This window comes from Scomber japonicus, chromosome 5 (assembly GCF_027409825.1).
Source record: "Scomber japonicus isolate fScoJap1 chromosome 5, fScoJap1.pri, whole genome shotgun sequence".
Classification (NCBI taxonomy): Eukaryota; Metazoa; Chordata; class Actinopteri; order Scombriformes; family Scombridae; genus Scomber; species Scomber japonicus.
The window spans coordinates 29,450,993-29,465,676 of NC_070582.1; the positions used below are offsets into that span (position 1 = coordinate 29,450,993).

The 14,684-nt window shown below is 41.8% G+C and overlaps 1 protein-coding gene across 1 annotated transcript; it reads right to left on the reverse strand.

Moving 5' to 3' along the window:
- Positions 1-2,247: 2,247 nt before the first annotated feature.
- Positions 2,248-14,684, reverse strand: snrkb (SNF related kinase b). Its single transcript, XM_053319234.1, has 5 exons — positions 14,558-14,684; positions 13,107-13,530; positions 12,443-12,837; positions 5,713-5,854; positions 2,248-4,343 (listed from the first exon to the last, which is right to left on the reverse strand). Exons 2-5 carry the CDS (start codon positions 13,340-13,342, stop codon positions 3,266-3,268), a joined length of 1,851 nt encoding a protein of 616 aa, XP_053175209.1. The 5' UTR covers positions 13,343-13,530; positions 14,558-14,684; the 3' UTR covers positions 2,248-3,265.

Below are 14,684 nucleotides of genomic sequence, written 5' to 3' on the forward strand. Positions count from 1 at the left end.
GTGGATGACTCATAAAATCACAACAACTGATTAGTCTAAATCTAAGTAAGGCTATAGCCTTACCTTGATGAGATCAATGTGTGGATGACTCATAATATCACAACAACTGATTAGTCTACATCTAAGTAAGGCTATAGCCTTACCTTGATGAGATCAATGTGTGGATGACTCATAAAATCACAACAACTGATTAGTCTAAATCTAAGTAAGGCTATAGCCTTACCTTGATGAGATCAATGTGTGGATGACTCATAAAATCACAACATCTGATTAGTCTACATCCAAGTAAGGCTATAGCCGTACTACAGCCCCTACATCGAAGTAAGGCTATAGCCTAACTACAGCCCCTACATCTAAGTAAGGCTATAGCCTTACCTTGATGAGATCAATGTGTGGATGACTCATAAAATCACAACATCTGATTAGTCTACATCTAAGTAAAGCTATAGCCTTACATTGATGAGATCAATTGATGAGATCAATGTGTGGATGGCTCATAAAATCACAACAACTGATTAGTCTACATCTACATAAGGCTATAGCCTTACTACAGCCCCTACATCTTACCTTGATGAGATCAATGTGTGGATGACTCATAAAATCACAAAAACTGATTAGCCTACATTTAGGTGAGGCTACAGCCTTAGTACAGCCCCTACATCTAAGTAAGGCTATAGTCTTACATTGATGACATCAATGAGTGGATGACTCATAAAATCACAACAACTGATTAGTCTACATCTAAGTAAGGCTACATCCTTATTATAACCCCTGCATCTAAGTAAGGCTTACCTTGATGAGATCAATGTAGCCTTACTTAGATGTAGGGGCTGCAGTAAGGCTATAGCCTTACTTTGATGAGATCAATGTGTAGATGACTCATAAAATCACAACTGATTCGTCTACATCTAAGTACTGTAAGGCTATAGCCTTACCTTTATGAGATCAATGTGTGGATCAGGGTTTATCTTAGCCAGTATATGCCGGCTATTGGCCGGTATAACATGTAATTGGCCGGCAGATTCAAATATCAATGGCCAAAATGTCCGGCAGAAAAACTTAGAATAAATAAATACATGTATAAATTCATTAATAACATATTAAATACTAATATTATCATATAATATTATGTGATATAACCTATAAGATATGTTGCCTTGACAACAACAACAACAACAACAACAAAGTCATGCAAAAGTTCCATTTCCTTCCGTTTCATTGAGAACTTCACTGAGTGTTTGATCATGTCACTGACTGCAGCACTTATACATCATGCTGCAAATAAATGTGAATTATATGTGGAATTTGGACCGGACAAACATCTACTGTAGAATAATGTCTGTATTTAATACTGAGGAGTGATTTTCATAGTTATATCCGCAGGATCTGTTTTGTGAAATCAAGACACGGTACATGTTCATGCTGTTGATTTAATCCATTTTAATAAATAAATACAGAAAAATAAGTTCATGGCTCCAATAGAGACGTGGTCCTATAGTTACAATGCAGGTCAGTAGACACAGACACACTGGGGAGAGACAGGCTGCAATCACACACAAACAAATAATGGGATTTTATCCCTCTTCTGCACAGATTTTATGCTCCCGTGGCTGATGAAATATGAGCGATAATCAGATTTCACGTGACATCCGCTCCTTATATAGACAGAGAATATCTGCTCACAGGTCCTAAGTTAAAAATCCAATTTGTTGTACCCTGATGCTGCAGTGATGGACAGGATTAAGCTCTGTTTGCTGAACTATGAGGGGAAAAATGTAGCTTATTGTACAGCTTTGGCCTTCTGTTCCTTTACAAAACTTTACACTTCTTCTTGAGAACATATACAGTGTGTACATGAAAATATAGAAACACACAGAGGCATTATATAGCTAAATAAAACCATATGGAGAGAATCCTCTGTTACCCCGTCACGTCACTGACATTTGGTTAAAATGGTCAAGAAATCTATCCGTCCCAAAATACTTGTAGAAAGCTACTCTAGCTGCAGTAGTCATACTGTGTGCAATTCATCATTCAGTGGGTTACCTCAAGGTATTTACAGTTACACAAGAACAATGTCCTGTCAGATTCAAGACACATGGAGGTATATTGTGATAAATAACAGTAATAACATGCAAGTCAAACATCTCCCCTAAGGATGAGTCTTTGCCATTATAAAAAAATCAAGATACTTCATATGTTTTTATATCTGTACATCCAAAATAAAACTGTATGATCAAATGTTATTAAAATGTTTAGTAGAATTAAAAATAAGCACTTCAAATACAACGGAAGACCTGCATCCCAATCAATGGTCAATGATCCTATCAACATTATTATATAGTATGTTAGGACAAGCCATCAAATGAATAAGACTTTAGGATTAAGAGGACAGAAAATCATATATGCATCTCAATCTTAGGCATATATATTATACAGTATATCATATCATATCATATATCATATCTCAAATCAGATCATATAACAGTCTCAGTCTTTCATTATAAGAGCTTATATTAATAGCTTTCAAACAATGAGAAAAGCAGGTTGTGCAAAGGGAAGAGGAAATGAGTGCTACTCTGTAGCAGAAGCTGGTTCAAAGTTTATTCTAATCCATATAATATCAAATATGATCATAGTCATGGATCTACTGAGTGCTAACACATTCTGACTTTTAGAGCTTTTCGACTTTTTACAGTCAGAACCAGGTGACAGTTGCCACATACAGTATGAAATCCATTAATCGCAGTAGGCACCTTTTAAACACACAAAACAGACTATAGCTTATTTCAGTAATAAACTGTTGCACTAATTATGTCTCCTTGACCCCCTGTATATAAAGTCCCTCTCTTCAGTCTCACCACCTGTAGGTCCAGTATTGTTCCTACTGAGCTACATATTGAACACACCTGCTCCTGTACACAGCAGCAAATGGATGAGTTTCTACTACGTCTCAAAACTACTGTGCTGTACACAAACTCTAGCTTGACACAATGTTTATTACATGAGCACGATGCTAGAACCGAGTGTCTGTATGTATGAAGCCTTAGACGTCCAACCCTGTACACTTTGTATCTGCATGCTGAAGGCCTTTGCTCCTGTGCCTAAAGGTCCGTGTGGCAGCAAGGCTCAGCGCGGGGAGTTCAGCAATTTGCCACTTCACAAGGTTTGTGCTGTGTAGCTGGCTGCCTGCTGACTGCTAAACAGCCTGCGTGTCCCAAGTGAGCCAGCAGCACAACACATGTAGCACCCAGGCTGGCTCCACTTATAGCACATGGCAGCAGTTGTACTGAGCCAGCGGGAGGATCTTGGGTTTGTTGTGTGCCGGTATGTTGAAGGCCAGAGCTTTTTCACACAGAGGGAACTGAAAGAGTCTCTCGCGCAGCTTTAAGCTGTGCCGTTTTCCTGTCTCTACCCTTTGAGCAGCCTCATCACGAGCCCCCAGTGCATTGTGGGGTTGAGATCTGTCTGTTGAGAGGTCATCTCTCCCGCTTTTCTCCGTCCTCTCGTCTTGTTTTCCTTCCTGTTCTGTCTTTTGAGCTTCTTTCTCGTTCAGGCTGAGGCTAACAAAGGGATCGGGCATGGAGGGGACAGAAGAGACGGATTCAGGGAGAAGAGGAAGTTTGTTGGTGTTGTTGTTGGGTTCTGTCTCCCCGTCTTCTCTTCCCTCTGAGCTAATGGAGTCTGGCTGTCCCTGACAGCACGGGACCCCCAAACCAGGCAGAGATGATGGTGGGATTTCAGGACTCTGACTGACAGAATTGTCTCCATGACTGACAGGTTGGTCTGAAATCACACCCTCACTGTCTTCTTTCTCTGTTTCCATCTCAACCTCTGCTTTATCCTCCTCTTCCTCCTCCAATATTTCTTTCTCTTTCCTGCACTCTGGATCATCTGCTCCATCAAGCATCTCCTCAGCTTCTTCCTCCGGCTCTTCTACTAACAAAGATAACACCAAACCTTCACCCTCTTTTGCCAAACTGCCCTCCTCAACCCCTTCCTCCTCCTCTTCTTCTTCCTCCTCCTCACAGATCTGCTGTAATGCCGGGAGGTTCTTTGTGACAGGAGGCTCCTCAATCAGAGGTGGACGGAGGGTGTAGCTGAGGCTGGGCTGCCAAGTCCCAGGGAAAGCCAGCTGAGATGGGGGCCTCGCAGCGAGCAGGTCCCCACACTCAGGCACTCCTAAGCGTGGAGAGCTGGGAGAGAGGGCCCCTGAAAGCCAGTGGGGCGGAGCCTCTGGGCTGAGAAGGGCGTTATCCAGCCCTTGCAGCCAGTGGTGACCCTCGATCTCCTCGAGCGAGGCACGGAGAGATGGATCCTTCTGGAGCATGCTGGAGATGAGTCTGACAGGAAAAAGAGAGAGAGTTATTATTTTATGGAGCGGCCAGTTTGTTTGCATCACATTTTAATGATCTGCAATCAAAGCATCCGACTTGACATAGAATAACCTGATTTAGATCTTTGCGAACATTAGATGTATCTGTTAGTGAAACATCTCGACATGTTCAGTTTTCAATGTCCAGAAGGTTGTTCTGTTCTACGCTGCTCCTTTCCTGAAGTAAAAACACACCATCATATGACCGAGGGCTAAGTCATATGACAAGTACTGGGTGAGATGTTCCGGGATGTGTTTGCAGCCAAGGAGGATCTAACAAACCACTTGGTTGAGGGTATTTACGCATAATGCCTCCTAACCACCGCCGCTGAACAGAGAAGAACTGGTAATGAGTGTATAAAGGCGTTCATTCAGAACAAGAACAGCAAGTAGATATTTTAGTGTCTTTAAACATGAATGCTGCACTGCTCCTGTTTTTGCAATTTGTATCACACCGACAAACTTGGTTGTTATTGGCAACAAATCCCATTAAAACACAAAACCGCCAATGTGTTAAATCTATCTGAGTCACTTTCCAACCCTGATTGTTGCCCACATGTTCCAACTGAGGACATGAATCATTAAAATTGGGTCACAAATAGAAAAGCTTGCGGCACTGTCTAGACAACCTACACACATTTGGATTTTCATAGCACTTGAACTGAATGGAATAAATTGATAATGATAAAATCCTCGCCTACCATCTACTTTTTCCTTTGATCTGGGGATTTTGAAAAAAAATGACTATGAAATGATCTGGAACACTGTGTTTTTATGTTTTTATCTCACATTAATGTTCACTCTCCAAAACTGCAGCGGACAACAAACAAATGCTGCCGTCCTGTGAGCACTGTGAGGACTGTGTGTGCTTGTGTTGGAGGTGCCAGGAGTGAAGATTATGTGAGAAGACGCAAGTAAGTGTGAGTTGTATTTTGTTCCAGGAGTGTGCTCGTGTGTCTAACAAGATCGTAATAAAGTTCAAAGTTCATGAACACAGATATTCTTGTATTAATGAAATGAAAACGACTTGTTGTTGCATGCCAGAGCTGTATTTGCAGCAGACTGGAGAAGCCTCTGACAACTAGGACACTAAAATTATCCACCGATACGCACGCTAATGAGATAATTTTGCGGTCAGCGGCTCCTTATATAGTGTGACACACCACATCTATTCTACAGCAGAAAGTCTCTGATTGAGAGAATGCCTTTAAATGAAGAATCAATTTACAATCAACACAGTAAATGTCCAAGAATAACAAAATATTTTTATTCTGAAGCTGCTCAGAGAGGAACCTTGATGCTATGGTTGCGCCACACTATCATTCATCAGTACTCACTCTCTGCAGTCGTCTGAAACATGTTCGGGGACGGAGTAGCGACAGTCCAGAATCATGACCAGAGTCTCACTGTCATTGGTTTCCTGGAAGGGAGGGACTCCACACACCAACATGTACAGGATCACCCCAAGAGACCAGATATCTGGAACACACACACAAAAGCACAAAACTTAGCCTTAAATAGCAATTCGTCTCTGGCATTAAAATAGCCTGAAATCCCTCTGCTCTCTGATCAGATTTAGCATGCTGTGAACCTCATGTTCAATATTTAAAAAGATTTCCTAATTGAAAACATCAACAACATTTTTTTTTTGTCTCCTGAAAATCAGATTTTCTTCAATTACAGGTCCCAGTGTGGAAGTTCTATTTTCTCTCTCGCGCCTCCTCCACATCCTCCACAGGGAGGTCAGAGGTCAGGGTAAGACACAGAACGGCCTCCCCTGCTGAGTGTTACACGAGGATAGGAGGTCAGACTTATTCTTCAATGTATGAAATAACTAAATGAAAGGAAAGTAGATGTGTAACAGCTGGATGTCCGGTTTACGTGTCTAAGCTGAACACGTCTGGAATGGTGTTCTTGACCTCCGACTGAAACACACACACACACACACACACACACACACACACACACACACAGATCCAGGCTTCCTGGTGCTGACCGACTGCGATGACAGTGTGTTCTTTTCCCGTCTCCTCCCTTTCCTTTCCTTCCCCTTGTCCTACTACCCCTCCTCCACTCTCTTGTCCTCATGAACCAGGCGAGAACACTGTGGCCGGTTCAAGGAAACACGCACACGCATGCAGAGGAAAGGGAGCTGAAGGCTGAAGGCCATAACAAACAGAGGGCTTGTTATGGTGTTGTGCTATTCTGAGAATAATCTTGCTGTCCTTCTCTCTCTGTTCTTGTCTCTTCTTTTTCTGTTTCTCGCAAACACCGGGCAGAGGAACACTGCAACACTCTGTTCACACTGAATGTTAACTGTGATGTAATAAATCCACATCTTATATCTAATAAAGTGCTGCATCTGCTCATGTCACAAAAGTTCCCTGAGTAGTTGAAAAGGAGATTGTTCAGAATCAGAATACGTTTTTTTCTCTGTATAACTTTACAGGAAGCACCACCCTCCAGAAAGTGCTGACTTGTCACTTAATGTTTTTTTAAGCTGTCTTCACACATTTGGTGTTTTCTCACAGCTATTGATTTCTTTTACACGTTTTGCATGTGGCTCTGTGGGAAGCAACGCCGGTTTGTTGATCTTATCTTTGTGTCTATTCAGTCTTATAAGCACATACGCCCAAAAAAGCTTCTAGCTTCCAGGTTTACTTCCATATCATGCTGCCCACTGAATATGCGCAGAAGTGTAACCCCAACCCGGTCTATAGACTTTAAATTGTTATGATGTCACAGATTTTTAAATAGCTTTTTACGGCTCGAGGAAGTTTTTACCAATATAAAACCTCCATGTATCAAATGTATTGGGCTGCAGGGGAATTTTTCATTGCAATACCACGAGTGACCACTGGGGAAAATTCGCTAATGGCTACGCAGCGGAGTCATATCCAGCTCTTATACATCCATGGTACAACTTCACAGAGCTGCTAGCATGGCTGTAGATGCTTAATCTTGTTTAAGTTGATCAAAGAAATCTAATTTTCTACATGTATTTAGAAAATGTCAACATTAACATCCTGAGTGTTTATGTAAGTAGCATTAGGTATTAAGAATGCAGCATCATTGCTAATTCAAACCTGTTATGAATATTTTATACTTTATTTGTACTTATTGATTTATAATATCCCATGTAATAATTCACTATGCACAAGTTTCCAGATACAGATCTTTATTGTACTGGATAATTTTGTAGCTTCCTAAAACTACAGTGAAATTGTTAAGACTCTCCCCTAATGGCAAATAAACTTCCATAAATAACTTAGTTTTATTGCAATATCCTTCCTAGATAAGATTCAATGTGCTCTTTCACAATGTGATAAGGATCCATACAGTATGTATAGTTGCATTCCCACATGTACCAGTCCCATGTGTTATAAACATTCAACCATTGTCCCACATTACACTCATGATGGTCTAAACAACAGCCCTCAGTTCTCCTCATACAATGTACTAACATGCACGCTCATGAGCACGCTCATTCCTGTGTAGACAAGTGTTATGCAACAGGGAGGAGAAGCCACTGAGTGCTGGGAGTGTACTTTTCTCTGCTCGCTGGGGAATATCGCACATTCTCACCATGCATTAGTGGACTGCTGACAGCACAAACATGAACTACACACACAAAAGCACACACAGCACATATAAACCAGATGTGGATAGGCTGAATCTAGACAAGAAAATAATTTTAACTATAACTGAGATAAGATCCAGGATCTGTCACACTGGGACTGGGTCCCAAGGCGACTGATCGTGGGTCCGTGGCCCGGATGTGGCCCTTTCCAGAGGCTGTCTCTTTTGAAGTCCGCATTTCAAGGCCAAATACGTCATAAGGGGTCAATAAAGCCATGTTACTCCAACTGCTCCTCCAAGTTCATACAAGAAATGCAACCTTTTTTTGACCACATTTGGAAGGCAAAACCGGAGTATCCCAGCACTCACTGCATGCTCTTCACTTATTAAAAGGTGCATTTACGTCATCAGGGACTGATCAAATATAGTGCTTCACATAAACTGGACCAATTATGAAGCCATTTTCCCTCATAATCTTGATATATTTCATTTTTCTAATATGATTACCTCCTATTAACGCTGATGTAATGATCTTGATAGAGAAGGGAAGAGAATGATTGTACATAAATGTAGCGTGCATGCAGAGGTGTATTTTTGTTTTCATACAGGCATCACTATGGCTGTTTTATCTTCACTTTAAATCTTTGTGAAAGCACCGGTATATCTCAGGAATCAATCCAGCTTCATGGATTTGATATTTGTTCACTTTCTTCAAATAACAGTGATAGGTTTGTAAGATTTTTTTGTCAGATTTAAAGGTTTAAATTCAGTACATCTTATAAAGTTGGGGGACTTACTTAAGACCAATTTAAAAAAAATAATTGTCTAATCAATGCAGCTGAGGATAGGATATTATGAATTTTAGCTCCAAGTGACTGGATGATGACTGGATCCTAATGCAATTTCATAGAATCCTTTGTTAGACTGTTAATGGCTGGTAAATGTCAAGATCTTTCAAACTCAATGCCTTCAGTTTGTAATGCAGACTTTCAATTAAAATTTTAAATTCTTTAAACTCAGTGTGAGATAAACCTGATGACATCATCAAAATAATTTTGTCCTACTTCAGACGTCTTCCTCAGAGCCACAGAGGACATAATATAATTGCTTTCAAAAGCTGAGTATTACCTTGACAAGTAAACTGGTTTTTATGTGTAAAATTGGTGGTGTGCCCCTTTTTACACACGAAAGAAGCAGCACACACAAAAAGCAGTTATTTGGAGTATTGCCCCTTTATGTCTGCAGCATTGTTATTATTTCCAACACGCACATAGAGACAGCGTGTTGGATCTTGGCTTTGCGAGCTTTAGAGAAGTAGTTGTTCTTATAAAAAATCCAACAGCCTTCAGGTTGATATGAAAACACTGACAAAGAGGTTTTATCTGTGAAACTTTTCATCATTTCATGTGCTTCTTCCCGTCCAGTAACAAACAACCGACACTCTCCACCCTCGAGCAGAGAAATGAGTGGTGTACCATGAGGCAGCCTGCCCTAGACCAGGCGTAGAATTCTAAATGAAACTTTTTGCTGTGCTTTAATGTTTGACACGTTGTGGACAAGTTGTGGACACTTTGCGGACGTCGGACAGCACATCAAGGCGCTGTAACCCAACTTGAACTCGGTGTGTCAGACTAATTTTGAATAAAACATCCTGTAAATGCTCTTAAATGAACTGCTATTTGCTGTTTTTAGACGAGTTTAGGGAGCAAATTTGATTTTACCACATAACATTTCAGCTGCAATAAAAACTCTAAAAGTGATCTAACAAGCAAATAAGACAATTAGATCACAAAACAACAAAATAGTCAAAATCACACACTATGCTGTTTACAGTGTGCAGCTGACACACAAATAAGTCTTAAATGCAGAAGTTCCTGCTGCACGTAACATACTCCACTAATGTGGGTTTTCCTCTCTTCTTATCTGACATTTTGTGTATCTTTACAGCCAAGCAAAACTTCTCTGCCATAACTCACCAATAATTGACACACATTCACTGATACACTAGAATTTATTGTCTCCTATCTATGACAAACCAGGTGCTTTCATTTAATTCCATGTAGCCAAATGATTTCAAATCATTTTCTCGTCAGTGAACCTGACGTGAGCACTTAGACCTCAAAAACTGTCCACACATGCATGCCCACAGTAATGAGCAGATCTTATGTAACTTTGGCAGTGTTTATCTTTGTCAAAGGCAAGAGGCCCTGTAGACCTTCCTGTCTCTTCCCTGCATCATATGACTATCATCAAACACACACACACACGCAAAAACACATACACACTGTCCTCAAACAGAGCACACATGTATACTGCAGGACTCCCAACAGTGAAGGAACAGTGAATTAAACAGCAGCCTGTTTATACGAGACAGAAATATCAAACACACACAGAGGAGCCTATGTGTGTGTGTGAGTGTTAGTGTTAGTGTGTGTGTGTCTCTGTGTGTGTGTGTGTGTGTGTGTGTGTGTGTGTTTGTATAGAGAGGTTTATGAGTCACCTTACTAAGCTGAGATCACTGAGGGACATGTCTTCCTCTGTGCAGCTCTGGATTAGCACACACACACACACAAACACATACACATACACATACACACATTTGTGGGCGTGGGTGACAGAAGTGTACATTTCTATCGAAGTGATGACATAATCGTGGCATCTAAAGGTTGAGTCATGTTGGAGTAGAACAGAAAAGTGCACTTCGGTTGAAGTGAAGCAGAAAACCGTCTTGGAGGATGTAATAAAAGGCATTTAAATAGACGCCATCCGTGTGTCGCTTTTAGAAACAGGAACTAACATGAAAAAAGGAAACAAATGCAACTCACAACTTATATGGATGCATGTGAGCAGTGTTTCTTCACCGCCACACCCTTTCGTATTTATGTCATGTTCTTAGTTTGAAAATATTCATTCTAATAATCAAACTCAGGACAAGATTGCAGGATATGTAAGAGCAACTGCAAAACCCCTGATGTCCTTCTATATAAAACAGCTTCTAATTCCAGTTGAGACGCATTTGTATTCAGTGCAGATGCATTTGTAGTCACCGGAATAAATAGCGTCCAATCCCTGCCAAAATGCAGGCTAGTCCAGCTTAGCAGATAGGACCACCAACCTCCCTGAAGCGGATATACTGTGCCCACGCCACCCCCCACCCCCCTCTCATAAGAAATCCCTCTGATTCTGTTTCTATAACGTTAAATCCCCCAATCCATCTGCCTGCCTCACCTATGGTCATGTGGACCACATGACTATGGATAAACTGGGATGTATGCTACTTTCTCTTTCTGTTATCTATCTCTGTGTTTAGCTCTCTCTCTCACACACACACACACACACACACACACACACACACACACACACACACACACACACACACACACACACACATACACACACACACACACACACACACACACACACACACACACACAAATGCTTGCTGTGCAGTGTGAGAGGCCAGTGGTGAGCTGCAGTGTTTGGTTCCACTGCTGAACGTGCCCAGTTGGCTCATGACTGACTGGCTTTCCTAGACTGACCCAGATACAGACACTAATCCTTTGCACATACACACACACGCACACACACACAAATCCATACAATTCATTCACACTGGCACAAACACTTACAAGCACATACATATGAAAGGAAAAATAGAACAGGATCACACATTTAAATACACAAGGTAACACACATAGACACATAGGGTCAAGGGGACAAATATGGCCACACAGACACACACACAAACACTCACATACACACACACACACACACACACACACACAGACACACAGACACACAGAGTGAAAGTAATGAGCCCATAAACACATGTGCTCATGCACAAAGGTACAAACACAAACATGGCAGCCCTACAGCTGAATTTGCCACATGAATTTAGCAGTTTGTTGTTGCTGTGCCAAACACATAATCGTGCAATTTTGTCTAGTTTTGTTTCTTTTTGACCTTGGGAGACAGCGGCTTACAAAAATAAAAAATAAAAAAATAAAAAAGACCATATCTTACTAATCTGATCTAATGTGGCCTCACCTGCTGATGAGAGTAGTGTGATATAATCAAAAGCTCTCAGAACAGCCACTGAGAAGGACAGCTTTCTAAAATGCTGTTTCAAAAGGTCAAGAGGGTATTTTAAAGCCAACAAAAGGGATAAATCCTCCAAAAAAAATGGCATCTACTATTCCCATGACGACTGCTGATGAGGATTGTGATACAGAACAGCTGAGATTTGTTGTTTTCTTCTCAGTACAATAACTGAATTGCATTAATTGTGCTAAAGTAGATTTAAACTCAGATGCAGTGTTTCATATGATGGATGTTACATATGACCTCAGGCTCCAATTTTAATGAAACATCTGCATGTTTGTTCTATTATTGTCAACAGCACAGTTAAATTTGCATGACTTGAAGCCTGCACGTGCTTGTTTATTTAGGCCAAAACTTCATTTTCACTTCAATTGTTCTGTTTCTTACCCACAGCTGGAGCATCGTACTCTTCCCCCAGTAGAATCTCTGGAGCCGAGTACGCCAGTGACCCGCAGCTGGTGGCCAACATCATCCCCGGTTGGAATAAATTGCTGAACCCAAAGTCCGTCAGCTTCACGGCCCCCTGCTGGGGAAAGAACACCACATTCTCTGGCTTCAGGTCCCGGTGCACCACGTGGAGCTGATGGCAGTACGCCACAGCGCGCACGATCTGGGCAAAATGACGCTTGGCGGTTTCTTCGGCCACGCCTCCCTCGTGGCGCAGGATGTAGTCGTAGAGGTCACCCCCCTCAGCCAGCTCCATGACCAGGTAGAGGGTGGTGGGTGTGTCGATGACCTCGTAGAGGCGAACCACGTTGGGATGCTGCACCAGCCTCATGCACCTGAAAATAATTAGTGATGACGGTTAATTAACGGAGGAAGTATCAGCTTTTTATAGATTTTTAAATGAGGATACTGTGAGTGGTGAAACTCCTTCAGGGCACTTTTTTTATTTAGACAGAGCTTTCTCTTTTTGTTCAGATGGATCACACACAGGCTTCTGTTGGAGCTATTCAGAGTTTAAAATCAGTCTGTCTGTCTGTTTGAAATCCCATTAAAACATTTACTTCCAAAAAAAGCTACTTCTGCTTTTCACTCAGAAGTTATTTACCTCACTTCCTGTAAGAGGTGGCTTGTTGCCATGACATCAAGTTTTGTCTTGTCGATCATCTTGACGGCAACCAACTGCCCAGTGTTGATCTGACGAGCCAGTTTGACCACCGCAAAGTGGCCCCTGCCCAACGTCCGACCCAGATGGTACAGTCCGCTGAGATCATAGCGACCGGGGCTGGCCCTGAGCTCAGCATGTCCATCCTGGGCCGAGGTTATATCTCCAGAGGAATCCATGTTTGAAATAAAAATAAGGGTTGAAGGGTATGGGGGAGAGGAGGAGGAGTTGAAATGGAAACGCTTCAAGAAGATGGAGCGAGTGATATGAGTAAGAAGCAGATGTAAAATTGTCGTGTCAAGGTGTCAGGGACAAAGGGAGGAAGGGGGGTTGAGGATAAAAGTCTTCCTCACTGCTGGTGAATGGCCTGGCAGGACAAAAGAAAAGACAAAACAATGAGTCAAAATGACCGTGTTGATAATTTTGGCCTTTGGCCCAGAGGAAAAAGGGCTTTAGATGAGGTCAGCTGCTGCTAATTCCTCATCCCATCAGGCACTGAACCATAAATAGAATATTTCCCATCTTTTAACTGATCAGAAATAGGCAGAACAAGTTGAAATAAAGTAACGGAGAGCAGATCACAGGACCGTGGTGCAGTGAGAGCAGCAGAGAGTAAAATATTCTTTTATTGTCTGTGAGGTGGAGGACACCGTGTTTGGCTCCATCTCAAATAACACTCATCCAGCACAAATGGCACGCACAATCAATACTGTAACAAGAAACCATAATGTATGTCTGTGTATGTGTGTGTGTGTGCACCTTTGTGTTTGTGTGTCATTAGTTTGGCTAAGAGGGTCAGACCGTGGCATTAGATCTGATGATGTCATCATCATCTTCCCAAGGGTAACAAGTTCATCAGCTCCATCACAATCACTATCATCATCATCATCATCATCATCATCAATGCAATCACCACTGACAACTTCATTATTTTCTTCATCACGCTCGCCCTTCTAAATAGACATCATTAATACTTCATCAACAACATCATCATCATCACTTATTTATCACCATGGCAGCATCATTAAAGACAGCAGGAGCCTTTTCACAAACATGTTTAAAAGCCCCTCTCATTAGTGAACACTAGAAGGCCTCACCGTGTTAATATGCGTTGATATTCCTGGCTGTCCACTTTTTTATGTATTCATCTGATTGAGAAGCATGCGTAACGTTGCCCACGGGCTGCTACACTAGTGTTAAAGGCCAGCTGTTCTCTACTTGGCCTCAGCTGCAGTCCCGAGTTGGCACATACGTATGTAGTCATCCTGCTGGCTGCTGCTCAACACCTCCGAATCACTCACTGACACTGACAGCACCACAGGAACATACAGCGTCCCCCGGACCGGACAGGCAAGCTATGAAAAAACACAGTATAACGTCGGAGCTAAACTTACCATTGTTGTGCAAATATCCTGCAGATATATCCCAAAGCTGCGAGCTGCTGGTAGTGACAGCGGTCTGAATTCAAACGGAGTAGATGTCAAGCGCTTCTCTCTCTCTTTCTCTCCCTCTCTCTCTCTT

What these genes read in the sequence shown, in the direction of transcription:
- snrkb (XM_053319234.1), bottom strand. Translation starts at nt 13,342, where the DNA reads ATGGATTCCTCTGGAGATATAACCTCGGCCCAGGATGGACATGCTGAG. An exon ending in CACCTCTTACAGGAAGTGAG is followed by an intron (nt 12,838 to 13,106) that starts GTAAATAACTTC and finishes AATTATTTTCAG; the next exon opens with GTGCATGAGGCTGGTGCAGC. An exon ending in GTACGATGCTCCAGCTGTGG is followed by an intron (nt 5,855 to 12,442) that starts GTAAGAAACAGA and finishes TGTGTGTTCCAG; the next exon opens with ATATCTGGTCTCTTGGGGTG.